The 27,392-nt window shown below is 50.8% G+C and overlaps 1 protein-coding gene and 1 pseudogene across 1 annotated transcript in view; one reads left to right on the forward strand and one right to left on the reverse strand.

Annotated features, from left to right (window-relative positions):
- The window catches only part of SRCIN1 (SRC kinase signaling inhibitor 1), a 68,807-nt gene extending 63,040 nt beyond the window's left edge, over positions 1-5,767 (reverse strand). Inside the window, exon 1 of the mRNA XM_061140758.1 lies at positions 5,534-5,767. Within this exon, the coding sequence (XP_060996741.1) occupies positions 5,534-5,767 (234 nt within the window). The remainder of the gene's footprint in view (positions 1-5,533) is intronic.
- Positions 5,768-21,360: 15,593 nt separating this feature from the next.
- Positions 21,361-21,798, forward strand: LOC133055622 (small ribosomal subunit protein eS19-like; annotated as a pseudogene).
- Positions 21,799-27,392: the final 5,594 nt, after the last annotated feature.

Raw genomic sequence — 27,392 nt, forward strand, 5'->3', positions numbered from 1 at the left:
CGCTGTGGGCCCCTGGGTCTGAGGTCTCCAGCACGCTCTGTGGCTGGAGTGGAAAAGAGGCCAGGGTGCTGGGATGATGATGTTTGCCAAGGTGTGGCAGGCAGGCACGTGAAAAACCCAGCTCCTTCCCAGTCTTAACACTACTCCACTCCGGGATGTGCAAGCAACTGGGCCAGGTGGTTGAGGCTACCAGGAACCAGGAAAAGGTTGTGGGGGAGATGAGCCACCAGCTGGAAGTGCCTCCGCAGAAGAAAATATGGACTGGATTATAGTCCCTGGTTGGAATGGAGTGCGGCAAAGCCTCTGGGGTAGGAGGAAAATGGATGTAGCTGAATCCTATAGCCTATCCCTTATCCATCCTCTGGGTCTATCAGACAGATTTAGACAAGGTGTTCCTTTGGAGCAGGAGGGACTGTTTGTAAGGCATGTGCAGACACACGAAAGCACCAGTATTCTCTTGGGCCAAATCTCCATTTTTCCTGGTTTATCTGGAGCTGGGAAGTATTATTCCCACTCTCTGTATGGCAAGGCCTGTATTGTCTCAGGAGAGAGGAGATGGGTAGAACCTGTGACAGCTTGAAGGACCTTAGATTCTCTAGTTCCATCCTCTTGCTCACACCAGGGACGCTGAAGACCAGAGGAGGCAACTAACTTGCCCAATGTCACACAGCAGTAGGGAGGCAGGCAACCTGGCACCATCCAATGCTTGCTCTTTACCCTGCACTTGACCTCTCTGCCCTGGGGGATCAGACTGACTTCCCTGTCCCTTCTCCTCCCCAGCAGCTCTGAACCCCTCTCCATCATGGCCTCCTGCACTCTGCCAACCACCACAGCCACACGAGATTAAACTGGACCTACCAAGCTCCTGACAATAGCCCAAAGGTCATCTCAAAGGTCATATTAACCAGTCCCCTGCACCTAGGTACAATACTAGCCTACTTGCACTCATGTGCACCTATCATTGAGGGAAAAGATGCACAACAGCATCTCAGAGCAGCCACCCTTCATGCACCACGAGATTTCCTTCCCATCTAACCTCGATTCCTCCTGCTGCAGCGTGGGCCTGTTTCCTCTCAAGCTGTCCTGAGCAAAGACAGGGGGAGGGGGAGAAGAACAGGATTCCCAGCCTCCGAACCCTCTGTCTGCCCACCTACGGCAGAGAGGATGAGGGCAGAGTGTCCCAGGGTGGCTGGGCCCAGTGCGCTGAGCGAGGGGCAGGAGGGCTGCGGGGGCAGCTTGAACGTGGGAGAAACAGCTCTTCTTGGAATCATCCTTCCAGCTTCTCATTCCCTGCAAACTCCTGCATCTCGGGTTAGGGGAGGGTCTCCACTGCGTTCAGAGACAGCTATCCCCTCCCCATACCATTTATTATTTCTTATGTGACAGGCACTGTGCTGGACATTTTCATCCGTTGTTTCACTTAAGCGTCACAACAATTCTGTAGTCAGAAACTAATTTGCATGCTGGGTCAGTTCCTCCCTGAGACTAAATCTAACCTGGATCCCTCTTGCTGCACGTCCTCTGGTCCATCCTCCGTGGCGGTGGAGAGGTGATTTTTGCTCCTGTCTTCAGAAACCCCCATCTTACTCAGTGGCCCACCTTATCTTGCCCAAGCTGCCAACCTTTACCCCAGGATTGCCCCATGTGATGGGCATTATGAGGGGATGGGTGAAAGAAACTGAGGCAGGTGGAGGGTTGAGATGCAGGACACTGGCCTGTACCAAACACAGCACCTAGCAGGTGGCAGGGGAGGAGGCCCGTGAGGCCAGGCAGTGTGCTGACCGGGCAGCGCCCAGACATGCAATGATCCTGGTCTCAGTGACCATCTCTTAGGTCCAAATTCCTACCCACATATAGCTAGAGCCCAGGTGCCTGAGTAGAAGTGAGTAGGGGCATAAGATGACAGGACCTGTCCTGGGCTGTGGGAGGCAGCTGAAACCAGAGGGAGGAACTCTTACACCTAGCTAAGCTCCTGGCATGTAGAGGGTACTTAGGCCCTGAGAACAGAGGACGGAGACCCCCAAGCCCCTCTGCCCGTCTCACTGGGGTTTCACACAACCAGTGGTAGCCACAAGCAACTGCAGGGAATTCACACCCACTTGGCTTTCCTGTTTGGACTTTCTGCAGCAGGACTGACAAGGGTAGGGGTCCCCTCCACTAGGGCTACCCCCCTATTCTGCCTCTAGCAGGGTTGGAACACAGGAGCCACCTCCCTAGGGAATTCTCAGAGCCTCCCCCCGCTGCCCCCCACCCACCCTAGCTTCCATTCCTCTGGGAGATTCCCGCAGTGACAGCCTGGGCCAATGGGCAAGGGGAGTCTTGAGTGGTGGGTTGGACTCTGGTCCCTGTCGGCGGCACCCTCCCCCTTCAAGCAGGCACCATTAATATATGCAAAGCATATGCAAATAACCCAGAAGAGAGACACAACACCGGTGGAGTGACAGAAGAGACCTTGGAGAGGAGCCAGCCCGCCCCCTTATTTCACAGGTGAGGAAAGAGGCCCTTGCCAGGAAGGGACTTGCTCAAGGTCACTTGGACATTTGGGCGCTAACGAAGGATCCTAAGAAGGTCTCTTTACTCAGCCCAGTGCTCTTTCCATGACAGTCTTGTTTGCCATATGGGGGGCTTACATGATGGTGAAGGGGTCCCAGGGTCTGTACGGGGTTCCCTTGGCCACCTCCCTTCCCCATCTGAGCCTGAGTAGTGGGTGTGGGGGAACCCTGGGCCAGGGCGGCAATGATGCCTGGGGCAGTGAGTGATCAGAGGGGAGATGGGGCCAGAGGCCGAGGCACTGGATTCCCGGCAGCCAAACAGCAGAAGGTGGCAGGAGAACTTGAGTGTCTAAAGCCCAATGTCAGGGCAAGGTGCCCGCTGTGTGCGGGGAGGGGGACAGCGCCCTCACCACACACACATCTCTAAGTGCTCAGCAGCCCCCTTCCGCCTGGCCTCTGGTAACTATGATACCTGACAGACCATAATAGTCCATTCAAGCCCATCCCTTCTGTGGCTGCAGCTCCCCTTCCTCCCCAGCCCCCCAACCAACTTGGCTTCTCAGCCTTCCAGTCGGTCCTAGAAAGCAGGACAGATGCTATGGAAAGAAGACGGACAGACAGATTGGAGCGGGCAGACAGGGAGAAAAGGGGAGACTCAGGAGTTGAGTGAGGGAGACAAAGAGGAGAGAGCGCTGGAAGGGCAGAGCGGGAGGGATGGAGGGGTGGAGGGGACTGGGGAAGAAAGTGGGGAGTCTGAGGAGCATAGCGGTGAATGGGTGAATGTAGGAACAGTGGAGCTGAGGGGGGCTCCCAGTCTCCAGACCTGAAGGATAAGGCTGGAGCCCGGCTGAGGGGCATGGGAGCCCCATCGAGGCCGGAGGGAGTCCGGGACCATGTCCCTGCCCCTCTGCCCACCTCCCCAGCAAATCCCCCGGCTGCCAGGAAATCGGTCTTCCCTTCTCTGCCTCCCTCCGCTCTCCTCCCCTCCCTCCCTCGGGGCAGGCAAGCGCAGCTTCCCAGCCAAATCCAAAGCCTTCATCTCCGCTTTTCAGAGCTGGGAATGAAAGAAGGGGAAGCAAATGCAGCCCTCAAACCCGCTGACGGCCAGATTTTTATTATCTTTGCTCAAATGGGCCCTAGGAAGCCAGCAAGGGATTCTTCAAAGAGCATCTGAGTGGCTCATTGAAGCCTGCACCTGCACCAGCCCACCCACGACAGGCAGCCAGGGCCTAGGGGGGGCACAACCTGTCCGCCACCTCCCACCAAACCCAGACACCAGTGGGCGAAGCCTCACTCTCAGCCCCCTGTGCCTAGTCAGGGGCCGCTTGGTCAGACTGCCAGGCTCAGAGGCCAGACGCAGGCCCACTGGGCTTCGGAGGCAGTCTCTGTCCCTCTCTGGGCCTCGAAGACACAAACGAAGGAAGAAATCAGATCTCCTTGCCAGGGGTTGGAGGAGATAAGTGCTTGGGATTCCTCGAAAGCACAGCTTTCATGGCAAGCTCCAGATCCGTCCCCGAACTCTCTGCCTGCCCCCTCAAGGGCCCACTGTCTCTCTTCCAACAGAGCAACCCCTCCCTTCCCGAGCCTGGCCCACTACTCGGGATGATCCTGGGACTCCAAACACAGCTCCCTCAGGCCAAAACCTCAATCCCATCTCCTTTCCTTCCCCAAGTCCTAACCTGGAGTGGAGACGGGACTAAAACAGATGTGATACTTCCAAGAGCCCAGCCCCCTCCCTGTTCGGACTGGGCAGCCGTGCCACCATCAGCCCCAGCTCTGACCGCACCGGTGAGATCGATGCCCACAGCCAAAGAAGGAATCAATGGTTCTAATTAAACCTTTTTTCCAGGGTGGGTCCCTGGCCAGAGAGAGAGAAAGAGAGATCACCTGAGGCTTTGCATCACAGCACCCAACTCTGTACCCTGTACAAATTTAAGAGACCTGGAACCCTGGATTCCCAGCAGGAATCAGGCCATGAAGACCCCAGACACCATCCCCTCCTCATTAGGCAAGGAGACAAGGAGGCAAGCAGAAAGCAAGGGGCGGGGGGCAAGCCTCCCAATTCCCAGGGACCTTCCCCTAGGAGGGCTCCTGGTCTCCACTCAGCACTGCCTGAAGACCACAGCTGTTTCATACAGATCTCCAGAGCACACTTGCATCTCCATCCCAGCCCTGAGGGTCATCACAGAGAACTGGCCATCATGGTAAGGACGGAAGGAGCAGGGCTGGGGTGGGGGGGCACCGGACAAAGACCCTCTTGTCCCCAAGGCACGGTGGCAGGAAGCCAGGGCAAAGCCTTTGCACTCGCTGCCAACGGTGCTTGGGTGCCAGGCAGTCTGGATGGAGGGGGAATCTTATTCTTGGAACCCCCTCCCCTTATGCCCTATCCCTTGCTTCTACACTAGGCCACCAGTTAAGTCTCTGCCTCAACAACTCCCAGCTTGCCCGGAGCCTTCCTTCCTGTATGAATGCCGGACCCTGACACTTGCCCACAGTGGCCCCAACCAGCAGAAGACCTCACACATAAACCATAAACTGCCCCCCACATTCGTACACACGCACAACCATGCCAGAAACCACCACCACAGCTGCCACCAGTGATGACGGAGCCCCACATTTTCACAGTGACAGTCTCCATCAAATGCCTCATCAGTTCTTTAAGACAGCAAGAGGGATAGGGAAGGGAATATGAGAAACTGAGGCACGGAGTTAGACAGCAAAGCAGTTGGCTCAAGGTCACCCAGACCAAGATATTCAGAGTTGGAAAGAAGGCATCCTATCCCCGCCCCCAAATGCTCCAACTCAACACCAATGAATATTCAGACTCACAAGCCTGGAAGTCTGGTTACCTATCCCCTCTCCCAGCCCTCATCTGTTTTTCCCTTCCCAAAACAACAGGAGTTCAAACATCTTCTGCAAGGCTCCAGCCAGGAAACCACTTCCCTTCAAGTTGGGGGCTACAAGACCTGCTGGTTCCCTAGTATTGGAGAAGAGGGACTGCCAGTCCGGGATCTCTTCGCACATTCCCTGTTCTTGCTCACCTGGCTCCCCTCGGCCCCCGGGGTCCCTTGGTCCGGCCTCCTCCCTGGGAGATCGGGCTCTGCCCTCCGCTGTCCTCTCCCACCAGGCCAGGGCAAAGCGCCGGAGGCACTGCCAGGGCTGCATGGGGAGGGGTGGGGCGGGGGGGCTTGCACCAGCAGCCGCACACGCCCCGCCGGGCCCTGCCAGCCGAGCTCCGGAGGCACCCGGCCGGCCCCCTCCGCTTCCACCAGCATCCTGCTGCCCCCACCGATAGGACTCGGAGCTGGCCCAGGAGCTTCTGACGTAGCATGGGGGTGCGTGGGAGGGGAGGTGGGGGCTTAGCGGGGCCCCTCCCCAGCCCCGCCCTCTGCCGCTCAGCTTCCCTCAGTCCCTACCTCCTCACTCACCCTAGACGCTCTCCCCAGCTGGGGGCGCCCTCTCCCGCCCTCTGGCCTCTTCACCCGGAGGGCTTATGATCACATGGCCCCTCCCTCAGTCCTTCCCTCTCGTGACCCCTCCCAACCCGCCAGTCGAGAGGGGAGCGGGTCCCCAGTTTCTGCAACTGCTACCTTGCTACCTAGGCTCCCAGGTCTCCAGGGCTAGGGCCTCGAGGTGACAGGAGGGGGGGGGGGGGGGGGGGGAAGGAAAGGGGAAGGGGGCGGGAACACAGGCTGGTATCCTGGCAACACAGCCAATCCCAGAATACATTCATCCCCTTCCTTCCCTGGGGGGCTTGCGCAAAGCGCCTACCACCACCATCCAAGGGCGTGCACCCCATTCTGGGACCTGGGGGGTAAGAGAGGCCCTTGATGCTCCCACCACCTCTCCATCCCCTTCGCCTCTCTGCATCCTCCTCTTCATCCACCTCGGATGGACCACTCCCTCCCCCACTCCCTTCACCATCCACCCCCCTTTCTCTTCTCTCCTTCCTTCCCTGCCCCGCACAAACCTCTTTAAAATTGAAGCCCACCTCTCCGGGGCTCCCTTCCCCGGGCCTCACGAAGCCCTCCCCACCGTCTCCAGCCTCGCCAATGCCGGACCCCTTCTCTGGACCCAGCACTCTTCTCGCCCGGTCCTTCTCCCGAGCCCGGCGCGCCGCGGTCCCCTGCCCCCCACACACCTGCGACCCGAGCACCCATTGCCCCGCCGGCAGCCGCCTCCCCGGCCCGGTCGCCGCCCCCGCCCCCGGCCGAGGGGAAAACACACAAAGAAAACAGAAATACCTTCCACTTAAGCATGGAGGCACATTAGGAAGGAGAGAGACAGGGACATGCCTTGGGACGGAGCGTTCCCCATCGGGCGGGGGCGCGGGGGGCGGGGGCCCCGGGCCGGCCTGCCTGGCGCTTGCCCTCTCGCCGCCTCGCGGGCTCCTCGCTGGGCCCCAGCCCCGGGGCGCGGTGCCAGGCGGGCGGGCCGGGGGCGCGGGCCCCGCCGGGGTGGACCAGCTGGGAGGGCGCCGGCGGCCGGGCGTGTGGGTACGCGCGCGCGCGCGGGCGTGTCACCGAGTGTGCGAGAGCGAGTGTGTATGTGTGTGTGTGTGCGCGCGCGCGGGGGCCGGTGCGGGTGTGTCACTGCGGGCGGGAGCGCGCGCGGCGCGGGCACGCGCGTGTGGCTGGAACGTACAAAGGGCCTCTGGGGTGGCGGGGAGCTGGGAGGGGAGGGGGCCGGCGCCTCCCGCCCTCCAGTTGCACGGCTGGATCCGGCGGCTCGCGGCCGGGCGGCGGATGCGGGGCGCGCTCAGGCCTGCCGCCCCACTGCACCTGCTTCTCAGACCTTGAGCAATGCTCAAGCCATGATAGAGACAATTGCTAAAGCCGAAGGAGGGGGCTGCATCTCGAGGGTGTGGGAACTTGTTCTCCAAGCCCTGGCGCGCCGCGGGATGAAGAAACATTGGGGGAGGTACGGGCAGGGAGGGACCAGGGGTTACTCTTCAGCCAAGGTGACCTCCGAAAGCCACAGCTCCCTATGCAGAGAGAGTCTGGACCCTCCTCTGCCGGGACGCTCCCTTCGCCCGCTCCTTAGACCTGGCTGGGCCAAGGGGACCCAGTCCCCCGGCGCCCCCTGCTGGGCTGTCTCCTCCCCGCCCCCTCCCCCAACCCCCCGCTCCGGTTGCGGCCCCTCTTGCAGGCGTCTGCTGAAACTGCAGGGGCCGGCGCTGTGAGTGAGGGGAGTCTCTGCCCATCGGTCAAGTAGGACCCCAAAAGAGGGCGCTCCAGCTCCTGCCCCTTCTCACACCTCACTTGGCGACACCGTGGTCACCTCCAAGAAGCCTGCAAAGCTTCAGCTCTACCTCACCCCTGCCTTACTCCCACCCCCTCCCTGTCCCACCTTAGCCTACCTGTTGGCTCCACAGACTTCTCCAGGTGACTCTGTCCCCTCCTCCTGTCCTGGTTGTTTGCTCCCTCTCTCCCTCCGGTTCTCTGTCCTGTCCCCTCTCTCCCAAACTTCTCTTGGGGAGGGGAAAGTGGGCCAAGACCCCTGTCTCTTTTGCTTTTTCCTGGCATTCCCAAAGCCAGCTTAGATGAGCAAGGAAGGGACACAGTACCTCTCTTTGCTGCAGGCCACCAGGCAGAGTGGCAGGCGGGCAGAGAGGCAGGAAAGGAGACCCCACCCCCAAGTGGCCCAAATGGCAAACCGGTTTCCCCACTTCCTGGTCTACCCAGTTGCAGCCTTAATCCAAGACTCTCTCTTCCACTTTCCTTCCCGCCCCCAGGCCTGCCCTGAGCCAAGCACACTGCCTGATGCCCTTAGAAATTTCTCTCCAGCTACAGTAACTTAGGTGGCCCAGCCAGGGTAGGAAGAGGAGGGACTCCAGTCAGACAGCTCAGGAGGGCAGCCAAGCGTGTCCTGGACACACCGTCTGGGCACACGACCCCAGCAGTCGGCTCCCTGACTTCTCCCCTCCTGGGCCAGCTGCCTCTCCCTCTGCCAACTGGACGGTGCCCATCTTTTGGCCTTTGAGCGTGCTGTGGGCCCTCATCCAGCTCCCAGCTTGGCTGCCTGCCCAGGATGGGTATGGGAAGCAGCAAGCCCTGTGTAGAGGCAGGGTCGGCAAGGGGAGGGATGGCTTCCCTTCAGCTGCGTGGACGCCACCTCCCAAGCCTCTCAGAGCCCAGAGGCTAGGGACTGATGCTGCTGCTGCTCTTCCTCCATCCAGGCCCCCAACTCAACCACACAGGGTGCTGCCCCTCCCTTCCGCCTCAGGTTACCCCCTCCACGAGACAAGGTCTCCTCTCTTCTCCATATTGTGCCCACCTAATATGCGTGCATGCTAAGTCAATTCAGTCGTGTCCGACTCTTTGCAACTCCATGGACTGTAGCCTGCCAGGTTCCTATGTCCATGGGATACTCCAGGCAAGAATACTAGAGTGGGTTGCCATACTCTCCTCCAGGACATCTTCCTGACCCAAGGATCAAACCTGCATCTTCTGTGGCTCCTGCATTGCAGGGGCATTCTTTACCTGCTGAGCCACTGGGGAAGCCCCCCACACACACCTAATATGCTTTATTCATATTCTCTAATTTAAGCATCTCAACAACCCTACAAAAATGGCTGTTTTCAGCCCCATTTCAGAGAGAAAAGAGTTGAGGCTCAGAGAGGCATAAGTGAAGGTCATTAGTCATGTTCGACTCTTTGCAACCCCATGGACTATACATTTCATGGAATTCTCCAGGCCAGGATACTGGAGTGGGCAGCCTTTCCCTTCTCCAGGGGATCTTCCCAACCCAGGGATCAAACTCAGGTCTCCTGCATTGCAAGTGGATTCTTTACCAGCTGAGCCACAAGGGAAGCCCATAGAGGGAGGCATAACCACTTGCCTAATCTAAGAGTAGCAAAGGTGAAATTCAAATCCAGACATGCCTGACTCCAAAGCTCCCAGCCTCCTTTTATATCACCACCACCATCTCCTAACCCGGTGGGCTGCCTGAAGGTGAGGCCTAACATCTGACACACTCTCATGACCTTAAAGGAAAGGAAGAGAACTGAGCACAGGAACGTGACTGAAGCTTAAGACTAGTTATTTATGTCAGAGTTGAGGAACTGGGCATAATCCCCTGGATGAAGACTGGAAAGATGCTGTCCTGTCACGTGGAGGTTTTTCTGGCCTTTACACTAGATTCCAATAAGCCACGGGCTTGGGGGCTTGGGGAGGGGGACTCTGGGAACTAGCCCCCAGAGATTGGGAATACTTTCAAATGTGTCAGCAGGACAGTGCATCCATCAGTCACTACCCTAGGGTGACCTCCCACCTCACGAAGGCCACTCCATAATGAGGGGCTTAAATCAGATTCAGGTAGCATTTTTTGTGTGGCTCACTTGTTAGAGACAGATCCTAAACATTTCTGATCATCTTCATAGCTGTGAGCTCATTTGAACCCCACCTCCCCTCAATCCAGGATTTCCTCCACTTAATCCAGGACTCCATGGGTCCTGTGGAGAGGTGAGAAGGAATACAGCTTGTGAATGGAAACAAAGATCCTTGAGGCCTGAGTTGAGCCTGACGGCAGATGGCCTGACACCAGCCACCCTCATTGACCCTGCCCCGTCCTCTAGTATCACCGACTCACTGGACAGGCGTTTGAGCAAACTCCTGGGAGATGGTGAAGGACAGGGAAGCCTGGTGTGCTGCAGTCCAAGGGGTTGCAGAGTCAGACAGGACTTAACAAGCGAACAATAGCAGCAACAAATCCTCTGCCCCCACCCCCCAGGGAAGCTAGGTGCCTGCTCCCCTTCTTATCCAATCTCAAAAGCCAAAGCTCCTTCTCCTAGGGAGAAGTCTGGAGGAAGCCATCTCCTCTGATCAGAGCGAGAGAAACACAGGTATTATTTCTCCAGCTGAGAGGCCAGAATTGCTCCTGGAAGCTGGCGTGGTGCCCAGGCACAAGAAATGTGCCAGCTGCCTCCACCTGAGATGCCTCAGGTGCCACCCCACCCCCACCCTCATTCCTCAACAGGTAACTTCTCTCTGGCCTTCCTCCCCTGCATTACTGGCTGCATCTTGGTTGGGAGGGGGCTGCTGGCTTGTTTGAGATGTTGGAACAGCAGATCAGCAGATCAGCAGCAGATCGTAACCACCCACTTGGCCCTTCTCACTCCACCCAGCCTGCTCACCTCTTCCCGGGAGACCAAGGGAGCAAAGTCATGAGGGAGCACCCTAGAAGTGAGAATTCTCAGCGTCACTCCTCCTTCCCCAAGGGGGTTCAGAGCCAGGGTTGCACCTGGACAAACATCTGGGCAGGAAGAGGGAGAAGGGGCCTGGTTATGGGCCGAGGGGCACACAGGCCTCTAGGGAAAGCCACGAGGGAAAAGGTGATGTGAAAATGATAGTGGGACGCCCCAAACTGCTCGCTCAGCCACCTTGGAGGGCCCCAACCCAGATCCCTGAGAAAGCACCCTGCCAGGAAGGTGACTGTCTGTCTAGGGCACATCATAAGCCCCATTTGGACCATTCAGACTCAACCAGGGTGGCCCAAAGGCAGTGAGGGGGCTGTGAAGAGCCCTCTTCCCAGGAAAGAGTGACCAGGGCAGCGAGCTGGCCTCTGGGGCTGGTTTGGTTTGGGGAGCCAAGGAGGTGGAGGTTGCTTCCTTCTGACCACAGCCCAGTCTCCAGGAACCTCAAGCCTCTCCTCCAGTGTCTCACTGTCCCATCCCCCCTCCCACCCCAAGAAGAGGAGTAAATGGCTGTAAGTTTTAAAAGACCCTCCTCTGTTCCCTGCGGTCCCCTCTCCCTTGCTTGTTATTGTAATGAATGCTAATGAAGCTCAATAATTGATGTCCTCATTAGCACATCAAACCCACTTTCTGAGGAAAGGAGAGAAAAAGTGGAAGAGAGGGGGTTTCTCTGGGGTCCTAACTGTAGCCAGCTCCCTCCAAAGAAACTCATGATGGTGCATCCAGCAGGGAGGGACCCCACTAGAGGGACTTGCACTGAGAAACCTAGATGTCCCCCTCTGATTGAGAATTTTCTGAGCACAAGATTCTGTCTTCCCTGTCAGATGGCCAGCGAGGGTCCTGTCTCTCCCATCAGACTGGGAGCACTGAGTCCCTCTCTGTTACTAGGACTCTCCCTCAGGGCAGGGCAGCAGTTCTTAAACCAAAGCAAGAATTAGAATCACCTGGAGGACTTGTGAAAATCGGGGGAGGTCCCACCCCCCAAAGTTCCTGATTCGGTAAGTCTGAGGAGGGGCCTGAGAATTTGCATTTTGACAAAGCTCTCAAGACTAGCTACTGCTGATGCAGGGGAACCACGCTTTGAGAACCAGTGGGGTCGAGACCACTTTCTTGCTCGCCCAGTTTCAGGCTTTGCCTGCTAGTGGGGCTCAACTGGCAAGCCACCACAGGGCCTGTGGTGTCCAGGAGTGTGGACTCCTGTGGACACAGGAGTGTCCAGGAGAACTCTGTAACACAGGTGAATGTACCTCTCCCTCCTTTCCTTAAACCAACACCAAAGCCAATCCTGGCCACTGGTGCCCCTGGTGACTCCTTCCTCCCCCGACCTTGACCTTTGAGGGCTGGAGATGGCCAGAGCTGGATCTGTAGCTGGCCCAGCTACATGTGCCATGCTGGTGCTGCAGAAGCCAGTGGGTCCCCTCTCGTGGGAGGAGGAGGTAATAAAGGTGAGGGAGAGGGGTCCCAGCACCCCACCTCACTTTGGGATGACCTCCTGGGGCCTAAGTAGAGAGAAGGGCTTGTGGATGGAGTCCACAAACATGCATGTAGCATCCCACCTCCTTCCTTCCTACTCAGTTGCCTAGACACAGGAAGCAAAGAGAGAAGAAAGATGAGAAGACGAGACTAGAGCAGGAATAAAGAAGGCACTCTGCATCTCTCCATATTGTGAGCCACTGGGGCCCAGGTGGACCACAAGCCCAACTCCTGGAGGACCGTACCCAGCTGGCTTTTAGGCTCTAGACTTCACCACCTGATCTACTTGCTTTGGGAAAGAAAGGAAAGACAGCCTTCCAACTCTATCCAGCATCCTTCCCAGACTTGCCAACCAATCTTATAAGCCTATGGTGGGCACTGGATCATCCTCACTTATTTTACCCATGGTAGCACCTGGAAACCCTCTCCACCTTCCAGGGTCACAGAATTACCTATTTGATAATGAAACTCCTCTATTGCTGGTGGGAGTATAAAATGGTTCAGTAGCTATAGGAAACTGTTTGGCAATCCTGAAAAAGATAAACATATAATTACTATATGACCCAACAGCCCAAATGTCCTTCAATGGATGAATAAACAATTTGTGATATATCCATACAATGGAATATTATTCTTTCATAAAAAGGAATAAAGTATTAATACACGATTAACATGATAAACCTCAACATTGTGCTAAGTGACAGAAGCCAGATGCAGAAAGTCAGGTATTGTATGATTCCATTTATAGGAAATATTCAGAATAGGTAAATCCATGGAGATTTGTCTCAGGAAGGAAGAAATGGGGTGCAATTGCCTAATGAATATGGGGTTTCCTTTTGGGAAAATGTTTTGAAACTAGACAGTGGTGGTGGTTGCTCAACATGGTGAATGCACTAAATGCCACTGAGTTGTTCATTTTATAATGGTGAATTTCATGTTATGTGAATTTCACCTCCAAAAAAAAAAAATGTAGTAGGCATTTTCCAGGGAGTTCATTAAGTAGACCCATCTGCAGATTTCAGAGTCTACTTTTTTTGGAAACAGAAGTTTGTGCCCACGTGAGTTACAGCCACTCCCCAGGGTTTGGGGCACCAGGCATCCACTCTGAACACTTGGAAGACGCTCACAGGACCCCGGGATGCAGTTCTTTTGGACCCAGACTGCATCTTGACAGCCTCCTGCTCTGCCTGGCTCCCATCCCAAGGGAGCCTCCCTTTCAGGTTCCTGCTTCCCAGGCAGGCAGCAGACGCCTGATCAAGTGTTGAGAAGCTCAGCTTCCCATCTTCAGCTAACATCGAGCCATCTGCCCTTGAGGCTGGCCCACCCCTCCCTGATCATCTTGCTCCAAACATAGCTTGAAAAAGTCCTCCAGTTTTCTTTCCCACAGATTATTTTAATTACCCCCTAAATGGGCCCCTTGTTCTCTGGCATCTCTCACTCCCCCCCAAATCCTTTTCCCTTGAGCTTGGCCCTGGGCTAGCCTTTCTGGATATGGGCAGGGAAAGGAGGGGTCTCAGGCTGAATCAGGCGCATTTTCTGCTCCCCTCAGCTCTAAAGCCTCACTAGATCGTTCTGCTCAAAGACCTTCAGTGACCACTCCCTAGAGCAGAGGGTTGTGTCCTTTGGAGATCTTGAAACTTTTGAGGTCCTGACAAAAGCTTTGTCCCCTTCCCTAAACAAATAAATATACACGACGAGCTACACGAAATCCGTGGGCCTCCCTGACTTCTGCAGCCCATCCTAGAACCCCTAGGGCAGGGCTTCTCAAAGTGTGGTCCACAAGATGAGTACAGAAATGAAGAATCATCTTTGAGAAAACTTTATCATGATTTGACATTGCCACATATCCTAGTGCATGATCATTTTTGCGGTGTTCTATAAAAAACAACCTGAGTTCACAGCTGGAAATGTTTTGCTCTAGCTAGCCCGATTCTTTGCAGCCTCATCTCTGGCTACCTCCAGCAATAACACTCACATACACACACGTCCTGTGTCTTCCCTTCACACTCCATGTCCTTGTCCATACTGTTCCCCACATTGGGGTTGTCCTTTCCTTCCTCTGCACCTGTGGACACCTGACACCCACTTCCAGGCCCAGCTCAAATTCCATGTCCTCAATAAAGCCTTCCCAATTCCAGCCCTGCCCTCCTCAGACACAGGCACATGGATACAAACACATTCTAGCTGACAGTCCCTCTCCCCTGGGTTTTCTTAACACTCACTTAGCTTTATTTGTGACCATCTGGTTTGCTTCTCTGGGGGCAGATCTTTCGTCCTCTTGGTCCCCTCTGTCTTCTCCACCCTCCAGGGCATCTGTGCTTACGGATTCAGGGCAACCTGCTGTCCTGAATCTCTGGGGTCCTCCTGTGGCTGGGCCTCCATATGCCCCGCTTCGATGCTGGGGGAGCTTCGGGCATCTTCCCAAGATAGGATCCAGGCCCGTACACCACTCCCTGCGCCATCCATCCCTAGCTTCACTCTCCTTATTAGAGGTCAGACTTTCTCAGTAAAAACCACTGGTATATGACTAGGGCCAAATATTAATACCTACAAGACTTTAAGGGCTGGAAAACTTAATCTGACTGGTTTTCTTTTTTGTTTTGTTTTGTATGGGTTTTGGTTGCCCTGGGTCTTCATTGCTATTGCAGGGGCTTCTCACTGCGGTGGCTTCTCTTATTTAAGAGCATAGGCTCTAGGCACATGGGCTCAGTAGTCGTGAGGCACAGGCTTAGTTGCCCCACAGCACATGGAATCTTCCCAGACCAGGGATGGAACCTGTGTCCCCTGCATTGGCAGACATAGTCTTATCCAGTATACCACCATGGAAGTCCTTGATTTGTTGTTTAATAGGAAATTCTATTTGTATGTGATGCAAAATTCAAAAGGTGCAAAAAGAAAAGTCAACTTCCCTGTCACTGCCTCTGTTCCCAGTCACCCAGCTCCACGCCCAGAAACAAACATCATTCCCAGCTTCTTTGGTCTTTCAGGGCTTGCCTATATGTTCACAAGCATTTCTTTTGTGTTGTTTTATCCAAATGGCAGCAGACAATACACACTCAACAACATAAACTAGAGATTGTTCCGCGCAAGCACATATGAAGGTGCCCTGTTGACAGATGTGGTGCAAGAGATACCCTGCCAGTTACTTTATTTTACAAAATGTGAGTTTATATGTACAATAAATTCCTAGAAGCAGAATAGCTGGATAAAGGGTACATGCATAACAACTGTTTTGAATATGAACCATTATTTCTGGTTTTGCTCTGACTAATGGCACCATAGCAACCGGTTTTTCCCAATTTGGCCACTTATTTCTCTTGTGGTGTGCGACTTGGAAAAACTGAGGCAGAGACGCAAACAACCTCCCTACCCGCTCCTGGGAGAATTCAAATCCCAGATCCTGGGCAAGGGATCTGTAAGCAGGAAGACATTCAGTTTCCCAGAGTCAGAAAATTGCTCCAAGGATCCTGCCCATCTTGAGAAACAGGGAAAGAGGGGATGTAAGAAAATGGCAACCCACTCCAGTATTCTTGCCTGGAAAATACCACGGATGGAGGAGCCTGGCAGGCCACAGTCCATTGGGTCGCAAAGAGTTGGACACGACTGAGCAGCTTTACTTTCACTTTCACTTTCTAGCCCCAAAAGAGAAAAACTAAAATAATGATCACCTCATATATGAAGGAGACAAGCCAGAGGACACCCAAAGTGTTCCATGTCAGCAAGGGAGACTGAAGTTAGCTCCCATTGTGAACTTCCTGTCCAAGGCACAGTCCTGGCTCTAGGCAGGGACAGTGGGTAACTCCCTACTCAGGGATCATTAAGCCAGGATTAAGGGTGGAGACCTTGCCAGGCCTGCTGGGAGGTAGAAGGCTGGAACTGGTGACCCCTTAAACCACTATGTCGGGGCACAGCCTAGCCAAGGTGGAAAGGCGGAGAAGTGGATTAATTCAGGCAGGGCCCTTAACAGTCTTCAAAGCAACCCCATACTCAAGGGTTCAAGGAGGGAAAGCAAGGTTTGAGTAGCTCATTTTGCTGATGAGAAAAGCGAAGCCCAGAGAGGTTAAGAAGCTTGCCTGAGTCTTCACAGGTGAACCAGGACTAGAAGCCAAGCCTTCAGACCCCAAGTCCAATGAGATGGCCTCCACTGTCCTGCCTCCAAGGCTGGAAGCTTCCCAAGATAGGATCCAGGCCTTGGTTCCTCCACCCACCTCCCCAGGCCCACTGCAGCCTCACTCCTCCAATAGTGCCTCCCCACCAACACCCCAACTACACGGCCCCAGAACCGGGCTGAGATGGCTGGAAGAGGTTGCAAACCCCTCTCCTGTCTAACAACTGAGCCGAGAGAGGAAGAAGGAGGTGGGAACAGGTCCCAAGCTCCCATCTCACTCATCCTCGCCCGTCTCAGTCTCAGACTCTCGTGATAGGAAAGTAGGCCAGTTTGGAATATGTCACGGATATTTTCAACATCCCCATCTGTACTACACAGCTTCACACCCAGCCAAGTGGGGTGGAGTCGGAGCCTTCCTGCCGGATGAAAGGTACACCTGCTACCTCTGGGGCTCAGAGCCCACATGGGGGTGGGGACAAGCCCAGGAGGCCATGGAGGGCTCTGGGCAAGTGTTCAGCTGCCTGGACAGGGGTAGGGGCGAAGGGGAATGGACAGGGGGCCAGTCATATCTGCCCTCCTCCCAGAGAAGCAGGAGCTGAAAGCTGTCACCCGTGGACACCACCCCGCTGCCCCTGTAAACAGTGTGTATGGCCAGCCCGGAGGCTGAGCAATTTCCTACAGGCAAATGGGTCTGAAAAGCTTTATTAGAGAGATCATTGATATTTGAGGTGGGCCTTGAAAGGAGAGCAGGACTCTACTGGGTGGAAAAGATGGAGGAGCGTGTTCTCAGCCGAGGGGCATGCTTGAGGTAGGAGATGGGGGGTATAGAAGGCTGAGCAGGAATGGCAGCAAGAGAGACTGGATGGGGGTAGGTTAACATTGGAGCTGCTGCTGCTGCCAAGTCGCTTCAGTCGTGTCCAACTCTGTGTGACCCCACAGACGGCAGCCCACCAGGCTCCGCTGTCCCTGGGATTCTCCAGGCAAGAACACTGGAATGGGTTGCCATTTCCTTCTCCAATGCAGGAAAGTGAAATGTGAAAGTGAAGTCGCTCAGTCATGTCTGACTCTTTGCAACCCCATGGACTGCAGCCCACCAGGCTCCTCTGTCTATGGGATTTTCCAGGCAAGAGTACTGTAGTGGGGTGCCATTGCCTTCTCCTAACACTGGGGAAGGGGCTGTTGATGGTGAATGCCCAGATAAGAAGCTTGGGCTGCGCCCTGCATATTTCCATGAGGCCTTTAAGTGCCATGATTCAGAAAGAACCCATAGCAGTTGACCCAGAGAAGTCACCCAAGGGGGCGCTGGGGAGCTGGGAGTGAGTGAGCGAGCATTCTCTTCAAACTGCCAGCCACCTAGACCATGTCCTCTTCCCGTTGGCTGGTTGGGGGAGCAAACAAGATTGGGGAAGGGGAGACCAAAACGAGAAATGAACTCTTTATAGAGCTGTTAGAGACTTGCCAGGTTAAAGGAGACAAGGTCAGGACAGAGGCTGCATTGGAGAGATTCTTCCGGAAGGTTGGTAGAGGGGACACCTGGTCACTATGTTTATTAATCACCTACTATGGGCACTTGCAAGATGGCCTCATTTAATCCTCACAATAAACCCAAGAGGCTTTCCCCCTTTTTACTGATGTGGAAACTCAATTTAAATTTCAATAGAAAAGTAGAAAGAAGTATAAGTTCTTTCCTTAAGGTCCCACAACATGTGCATAGGATAAGAATTCAGGTCTGTCCATTCACCAAACCCGTCTCCTTTACCTTTCACCACCTCCCAGGAAAGAAGCAAGGCTCCCTCCCAGAGAAATGACTCAAGCCCTAATCTTCAGCCCTCTCTCACTATCTCCACCCTGGGCCAGGACTCTAGGGCCCCACACCAATCCCATGAGATGAGCTACTTTCAGATGAGAAAACCAAGGCTCAGAGAAGTGAAGTGACTTGCCCAAGGACACAAAGCTAATTAGTGGCAGAGACAGGATTTAAACCCAGATCTCTTCTCACACCTACTCACCTTTCTAAGCACTTAGCGTCTTTGTTGCCCAGTTTCCTCATCTGTAAAATGAGGGGAGATTAGAGAGAGGGCATGCAGATATAAGACACTTGGTACAGTGCCCGACAGTCCTTCAATGACCAAGAAATGTTTTCTGAGCATCTACGAGAAGCAGGACCCTCTTCTAGACATTGGGAGGTAAGAGGAAAAGAAGCCAGCATCTGCTATCTCAAGGTGGCTACGAAGGCAAGGACTGAGAGGGGAGTGAGCCATGGACACAGAGATCAGACTCCATAATTGCTCCCACTAAGTTCTTGGGCAGTTCTCTCTGGACTTCTCTGCTTGTGGATCTAGAAAACAGGAGGATCCCAGAGCGGAGACGCTTCACACGGAGTAACCAGCCATGTACTCTGTCACTGCCAGTCCCCTAGGTGAGCAGCCCTCCCCCACCGGCTGTGAGACCAGCAAAGCTCCTTCCTCCCCCGCCACGCCGGCCTAGACTGCCCCTGTGGCCTGGACGGGCACTTTGCTTCCTGGTCCCTCTCCTCACAGGACGTGCAGCCCCTGCTCCTGGTCCTGTGGTGGACTCCATCTGAGTCCAGCCCAAAATCTGATGCTAGTATCTTAGAGGCTGTGACAGCTGGTGGTTCAGGGATGACCCTCAAGGCTCGAAAGCAGCCCTGAGAAACGGGCCCCAGCTTTTTACTGTCAAGAGGTGAGGTGGATTCAGCCTGAGTCAGGTGTGGATGGGCTTCTGGTCAAAATCAGGGCACTCTTTGTAGGGAAAAGGGGAAATTAGAGTCTAACCTGAGGAATATAACATAATCATAGTTGGGGCCATTCTTAGGCACTTAGGACACTATTTTATTTTGTTTAATCCTCTGTGTGTATAAAATCCTATTTTATTTATTTAAAATAATTAAAAAAATTTTTTTTGGCCACAGCACATGGCTCGTGGGATCTTAATTCCCCACCCAGGGATTGAACCCTGCCCGCTGCAATGGAAGGGTGGAGTCCTAACCGCTGGACTGCCAAGGAGTTCCCTAAAACCTTTCCATTTTAGAGCTGATAAAACTGAGGCTCAGAAAAGTGAAGTGAGCCCCTGAGGGAAACAAAAGACCCTGCTCCTCTCTGCTTTTAGCTGCCGGCCAGCTGAGCTCAGCCCTGCTGTCCCTGGGCTCTGAGTCAGGGCTGGACTCCAATCTTCAGGTCTAAACAAAGGCAGGGCAGCTGGGACCCAAGAAGTGGGGGAAAAGTCTTGCACCTCCCAGGGTATTGCTGGTCCTGTCACCCCTTCTTGGGGCAGCCACCCACTCAGTCTCATCCCCAACCTCAGGGTCAGGAAGTAGGGCCAAGGTTGGAAGGTGAGGTCAGGTCCTTCTAGCTTCCCATTGCTGCTTCCATCACTCTGTCACTTTCTGTAAAAGCCCTGTGCCACCCTCTACCCTCTTCACTGGTGTTGTTTACTGACCTTGCCTTTTTCAGTTTATTGAAGTCTTTTGGCATCCCACCTCCTAGTGCACCCTGGGTAACTCTAAAGTCCCAGCCTCTGCATTCTACAACCTTCACATGTCTAATCACTTCCTCCTTCACCTACACCCTTGTTCACATCTTAGACATTTTCACCAACCTGTAAGTCCTCACATTTTCCTCTCTGACCTCATTTCTGCTCCTTTAGTTCACTTGTTCTTTGGACAACTGTTCTTCAGCCCCCTGACAACTGACCCAGAGATGTTTTCCCCATTCATCAGCTCCCTTCTATCTTTGTTTTCTTCCTTTTTCAGCCCAGAGTCTCTGTTTTATAAGATCATCTAACTCTCTACCTTCAGTCTTTTGTGTTTACATTTGCCTGATAAAGCCCCAGATTTCTGATTCAGGAAGGCTACATATGTTTACCACGCCATCTTTAAAAATCTGTTTGAAAATGACAGAGAAAAAATATACTGGAGTTTTAAAGCACATTGCATTGTACTAATCGGAAGACTCGACAGAGAAGAGGAATCCAAGACCCCATAGAGGGAGCTACTCAAAGTGTGAATTTTCCTAACAGGACCTCAGATTTCCTGCTAACATCAAGAACAAAGCAAAGATATTACTCCCATCATCACAGTTCAGTGTTCTGGAGGTTCTAGCCAGTGTGCTAAGGCAAGGGGGAAAAAGCATCTAGAATTGAAAGGAGGACTTAAAACTGTCTTTATGTGAAGACAGTGTGAATGTCCATATACAAAATCTGATGGAACCTAAAAAAATAGATACTAGAACTAATAAATGAGTTTAGCAAGACTGTGAGATGGGGCTTCCCAGGTGGCACTAGTGGTAAAGAACCCACCTGCCAATTCAGGGGACATAAGAGACTTGGGTTCTATCCCTGGGCCGGGAAGAGCCCCTGGAGGAGGGCATGGCAACCCACTCCAGTATTCTTGCCTGGAGAATCCCCACGGACAGAGGAGCCTTGGGGGCTACAGTTCATAAGGTCACAGAGAATTGGACAGAACTCAAGCGACTTAGCACTCATGCACATGAGATGTAAGACCAATCTACAAAATCAATAGTCTAGCAATGCTATATTCTAGCAATGAACATGTGGAAATTGCGATTAAAAAAAAAAAATACCAGGACTTCCCTGGCGGTTCAGTAGTTAAGACTTCATGCTTTCACTGCAGGGGGTGTGGGTTCAATCCCTGGTGGGGGAACTAACATCCTGAATGTCATGTGATCCCACCAAAAAATAATAATAATAAAAATTTTAAAATTTAAAAATATGTACAGTGGCATCAAAAAATATAAACTACCTACAGATAAGTTTGACAAAGGATACATAAGACCTGTACACTGAAAACTACAAAACACTGCTTAGAAAAATCAAGAGACTCAATAAGATGGAGATATACCATGCTCATGGATCAGAAGACTTGATATTGTTAAAATATCAATTCTCTCCCAATTGGTCTATAAATTCAGTACAACCCCAGTCAAATTCCCAGCAGGATTTTTTTAGAAACTGAAAAGTTGATTCTAAAATTCTTAGGGAAACACAAGGGACTTAGAATAGACAAAACAACCTCAAAAAGGAAGGAGAAGGGGAACATTGGAGAGCCCTTCCCCATGGCTGGCAGTAAGGAAACCACAGTGCCTGGAGTTGCTGTAAAATAGTTGAACCAGCAGGAGTTCATCAGGGCTTTGGCAGCCTTTTTCCAGGAAGCTGAAAGTCCCTGGGTGGGCAGACACCATCAAGATAGCCAAGCATAAAGACCTTACTAACTCCAGTGAGAGCTGTGGAATGGCTTCCACAGTGCTGCACCTCTATCTCTGGAGATGTACTAGATAGGTTCCATGACCAAGACCTATGGGGACATCAGAGAAGCCATATTACATCTAGCAACTTCACTGGGGCTCCAAGAGTGTGGCCTGCCAATTCCTCCAAACCCTGGAAGGGCTGAAAATGGTGGACAAGGAGCAAATGGGGGTCACAAGCTGGCACCTCAGAGATAGAGAGATATGGATAGAATGCCAGACAGGGCAGCTGCCAATGAGAAGCATTAGAACAAATGCTTGGGGGCTTCCCTGGTGGCTCGGTGGTGGAGAATACACCTGCCAATGCAGGAGACAGGGGTTTCATCCCTGATCAGGGAAGATCCCACATGCCTCAGAGCAACCAAGCCCATGGGCCATAACTATTGATCCTGTGCGGTAGAGCCTGGGAGCCACAACTGCTGAAGCCCATTGTGCCATAGAGCCCTTGCTTCACAACAAGAGAAGCCACTGCATTGAGAAGCCTGCACATCGTAACTAGGGAGTACCCCCAACTCACTGCAACTAGAGCAAAGCCCAAGAAGCAATGAAGACCCAGCACATCCAAAAATAAATAAATAAATAAAATTTTAAAAACCTTTCCAGAACAAATGCCGGGTTAATAAATTGCCTCATTTAAAAGGAAAACAAGTTGGGACTTCCCTGGTAGTCCAGTGGTTAAGAATCTGCCTTTTGGTGCAAGAGACACAGGCTTGATTCCCTACAAAGGAACTGAGATCCCACATGCCGCAGGGCTACTAAGGCCACGTACCTCAACTGGAGCTGAAACTAAGACTGAATGTAGCCAAATAAATAAATAAAAAAGAAAACAAGTTGAAACACTTACACTATGTAAACTCAAGGTTATCAGGAAGCTATTGCATGTTGGCATCAAGACAGACAAATAGACCAAAGGAAGAGAATAGAAAGTCTATAAGTAGACCCACACACAGATGATTGATTTTTAACAAAGATGCAAAGGCAGTATAAGGGGAAGAAGGATAATCTTTTCAACAAATGGTTCTGGGAGATGTGGATATCCATATTCAAAATAAAATACCTCACACCATATATAAAAATTAATTCAAAGTTGATCTAAGACCTAAAAATAAGCCCAAAAGTGTAAAATTTCTAGAAAACATAGGAGAAAATCTTTGCACCTTTGGTTAGGCAAAGATTTCTCAGATAAAACACTTTAAAAGGAAAAATTGAAAAATTGCACTTTATAAAAATTAAAGCTGTCTGCTATCTGAAAGACACTGTTATAGGAATAAAAAGACAAGTCTCAGACTAGAAGAGAGTATTTTCAAAGCATGTATGTGATAAAGGAGTTTCATTCAGAATATATAAAGAACTCTAAAACGTCATAAGAAAACAAACAACTTAATTTTTTTAAAAGGGCAGAAGATTTGAACAAACACTTCGACCATGAAGATATACAGATGGCAAATAAGCATATGGAAGGATGTTCATTATCAGTCATTAGGGAAATGCACATGAAAACCACAGTGATATATCAATACTGGAATAGCTTTAAAAATTTTTTAATGGCAGTACCAAATGTTGGTTAGAATGTGGAGCAAATGGAACTCTTATACACTGCTGGCAAAAATGTAAAGTGGTACAACCACTGTGGAAACCAGTTTGCCAGTGTCTTAAAATGTTAAACAGATACCTACCCTATGACCAGCAATTCCACTCACAAGTTATCAACCCAAGAGAAATAAAAGCATATAACCACACAAAGACTTCTATGGAAACATTCACAGCAACTTTGTTTGTAATAACCAACAACTGGAAACCCAAATGCCCATCAACAAGTGAATGAATAAACAAATTATAATATTCATACAATGGAATACTCAGTTCAGTTCAGATCAGTCGCTCAGTCATGTCCAACTCTTTGCAACCCCATGAATCGCAGCATGCCAGGTCTACCTACCCATCACCAACTCCCAGAGTCTACCCAAACCCATGCCCATCGAGTCGGTGATGCCATCCAGCCATCTCATCTTCTGTCATCCCCTTCTCCTCCTGCCCCCAATCCCTCCCAGCATCAGGGTCTTTTCCAAGGAGTCAACTCTTCGCATGAGGTGGCCAAAGTAGTGGAGTTTCAGCTTCAGCATCAGTCCTTCCAATGAACACCCAGGACTGATCTCCTTTAGGATGGACTGGTTGGATCTCCTTGCAGTCCAAGGGACTCTCAAGAGTCTTCTCCAACACCAGTGGAATACTACTCAGCAACAAAAAGGAATGGACTGTTGATACACACAACAACATAGATAAATCTCAAAATGATTATGCTACGTGAAAGAAGCCAGACAACAAAGAGTATGCCCAGTATGATTCCATGAATTAATAATATCTGGAAGACACAAACTAATCTATAGCCACAGATAACACAGATAACACTGTCTGTGGTTGCCTACAAATGCGAGGCATTCGGTCCCATCACTTCATGGCAAATAGATGGGGAAACAATGGAAAAAGTGACAGACTTTATTTTCTTGGGCTCCAAAATCACTGCCGATGGTGATTGCAACCATGAAATTAAAAGACCCTTGCTCCTTGGAAGAAAAGTTATGAGCAACCTAGACAGCATATTAAAAAGCAGAGATATTACTTTGTCAACAAAGGTCCGTCTAGTCAAGGCTATGGTTTTTCCAGTGGTCATGTATGGATGTGAGAGTTGGACTATAAAGAAAGCTGAGTGCCAAAGAATTGATGCTTTTGAACTGTGGTGTTGGACAAGACTTTTGAGAGTCCCTTGGACTGCAAGGAGATCCAACCAGTCCATCCTAAAGGAGATCATGTCCTGGGTGTTCATTGGAAGGACTGATGTCGAAGCTGAAACTCCAATACTTTGGCCACTTGATGCGAAGAGCTGACTCATTTGAAAAGACCCTGTTGCTGGGAGAGATTGGGGGCAGGAGGAGAAGGGGACAACAGAGGATGAGATGGCTGGATGGCATCATCGACTCGATGGACATTGGTTTGGGTAGACTCTGGCAGTTGGTGATGGATAGGGAGGCCTGGCGTGCTGCGGTTAATGGGGTCTCAAAGAGTTGGACATGACTGAGCGACTGAACTGAACTGAACAGATGCGAGGAAAAGATGGAGGACAGTAAGAGCAGGAGATTAAAAGGGGAAACAAGGAATCTTCTTGGGCAATGGATATACTTATTATCTTGACTTGGTGATAGCTTCACAGGTGTTGCTGTTTAGTCTCTCAGTTATATCTGACTCTTTGGGACCCCCATGGACAGTAGCCAGCCAGTCTCCTCAGTCCTAGGGATTTCCCAGGCAAGAATACTGGAGTAGATTGCTATTTCCTTCTCCAGGGAATCTTCCAGACCCAGGGATCGAACCCAAGACTTCTGCATTGGCAGGTGGATTCTTTACCACTAAGCCATCAGAAAAGCCCCTTCAAAAGTATATATGAAAACTTATCAAAGTGTACATTTTAAATACAAGTAGTTCTTTGTATTATCAATTATTCATCAATAAAGCTATACAAAGGTCAATAAAAAGAAGTAATAATCAAATAAAACAAAGGAGTTAATCTGAAAAAAGAAACCAGATATAGGTATTGGAAAAAGAGTAAAATCATCACTACAAGCAGATTATATTATCATCTACTTGGAAAAGTCAATGATTCAACTGAAGCCTTGTAGAGCTTATCAGCAAGTTCAGTAAAGTGGCCAGTTAAGAGAAAAATATAGAAAAATCAATAGCTTTCTTTTTTACCAACAAAAACCAATTTTAAAATGTTAGAAAAATGATTTTATTCATAACAGCAATTAAACCTGAAATACAGAGGAATAAATTTTACCGAGGACTTACAAGAAGACCCGAATAAATGGAGAGATGTATGCCACTTTCTTACAATGGGAGAAAACTTTGGTAAAGCTGTCAATTCTCTCCAAATTACTCTATAAATCCAATGCACTTCAGGTTAAAATTCCAATTCCTTTGATGAAAACTAGAAAGATAACTCTAAAATTCATCTGGAAGAATAAATGAGTACCAAGAAGAAAAAATGTTTTTTAAAAATGTGGATAATGGGCTGGGTGCAGATTGCTTGCATCACCACTAATCGAAATGTACCATCAAGCAGTTGCTATTGCCGTAAGACAAGATTTATCTTCATCCATAGTAGATCCTTCCCAAACATTTGTAGAATTGACACTGACCAGGGGTCTTGGCCTTCTTCAATCAATAGAAATTTATTAGAGGCCAGACAAGAAATTCAAGCAAGGCTTTATTGGGGCCCCTGCTCTAGCAGCGGGGAGTGAAAACAAGTGAGAGTTTCCCTTGCTCGCTCCCCGAGGAGGGGGGCAGGCTGGTTCCTTATATGGGGAGGGGGTTGGGATGTGTCTAGGGGTTGGTGCAGAGGGGTTACTTAGGTGGTTTGCCCACCCCTTAGGTGGTGTTGAGAGCAAGGGGCATTCACAGTACTCTGCTTTTGTTCCTAGCTCTTCAGAAGTCGTGGTTGGGTTTTGTTTTTTTTTTATCTTTTTGTATCTTGTTATCCAGAATTTGCCCCATCTGTGCATGTATGCAGTTATTTTTAGTTCCTTATAATTTCTTTTTATTTTGTTGCTCAAGGAGACGTTTGCCCAGGCACAAGCACTGTAGCACTGCAGCAAAAGGTCTCAGTTCCCAGGTCCCAGCCTGTCTCAGAATGACCAAGTACCTGAATAGGCAAATAGGTCAACAGAAAGATCCAGAAGCAGTCTGTGTATGGTGAATATTATATAATAAGATAAAGCTTTATTATGTTTTTCTATTAAAAATGTCCTTCATGTCCACGAGCACTTCACAGTAACATGCCCCAAACTGACCTAAGCACCTTACTCCCTTTCCCTATTCATCTTCCTCTCCCTATTTCACAGTTCTACACCATCGCCCTGTGGTCACCCTGAATCCCTCTCTCCCCCTCACTCCCATTCAGTTTATCTTCTGAGTAGTCTCTGTTTCCCCCTCCCACCACATGGGAATTTAGCACAGGATAAAAACAGCATTTCAAACCAGCAAGGAAAGGAGACTGTGCTAGAACAAGTGGCTATCTATCTATGGAAAAAAAAGTGAAATCCATACATAAAAATGAATTCCAGATGGATTAAATATCCAAGTATGAAGAGTCAAACTATAAAAGCACCAGAAAGAAATATAGAAGGATTTTTTTTTTTATAATTTGGGGATGGGAAGGACTTCTACGAGACATAAAATTCATAAACCATAAGGAAAAATATCAACAGATTTGATTACAGTGAGAAGCCCCACAAAGTTAAAAACTGAATGCTAAGCTGGGAGTATTGGCAACATTTAAGACATAGATAAGGTTAATTACTACCCTTAATATACAACAAGCTCCTGTAAGTCAGCAAGAAAAAGTTAGAAAACCCAATTGAAAAGAAGGGCAAAAGTAATAAGACAATTTATAGACTAAATACAAAAGGTTAATAAACATAAGAAAAGTTGCTCACATTCACTAGGCTCAGGGAAATGCAAATTAAAACAATAATGAACTACCATTTTTGTCCATTAAATTGGCAAAAAATTAATGCAACTGATAACATTCAGTGTTCACATGAGTAAGGATAAGAAAAGAATACTTGTTGTTGGTGGGATTACAAACTGGTATAACACTTCTGGAGGGTATTTATTAGTACTCATCAAAATGTTAAATAAATCCTTTGAGAAAAACAGCTCCACTTTTAATGGAAATCTGTGGTTTCAGCTTTCTGGCACTTGTTTCCCTTCCTGCTAGAAACAGCCCCCGTCCATCCAACATTCTCTGGAGAACCCCTCCTCTCCTATTCACAGACCCCTTATTAGGTGGG

This window comes from Dama dama, chromosome 5 (genome assembly GCF_033118175.1).
Source record: "Dama dama isolate Ldn47 chromosome 5, ASM3311817v1, whole genome shotgun sequence".
NCBI lineage: Eukaryota > Metazoa > Chordata > Mammalia > Artiodactyla > Cervidae > Dama > Dama dama.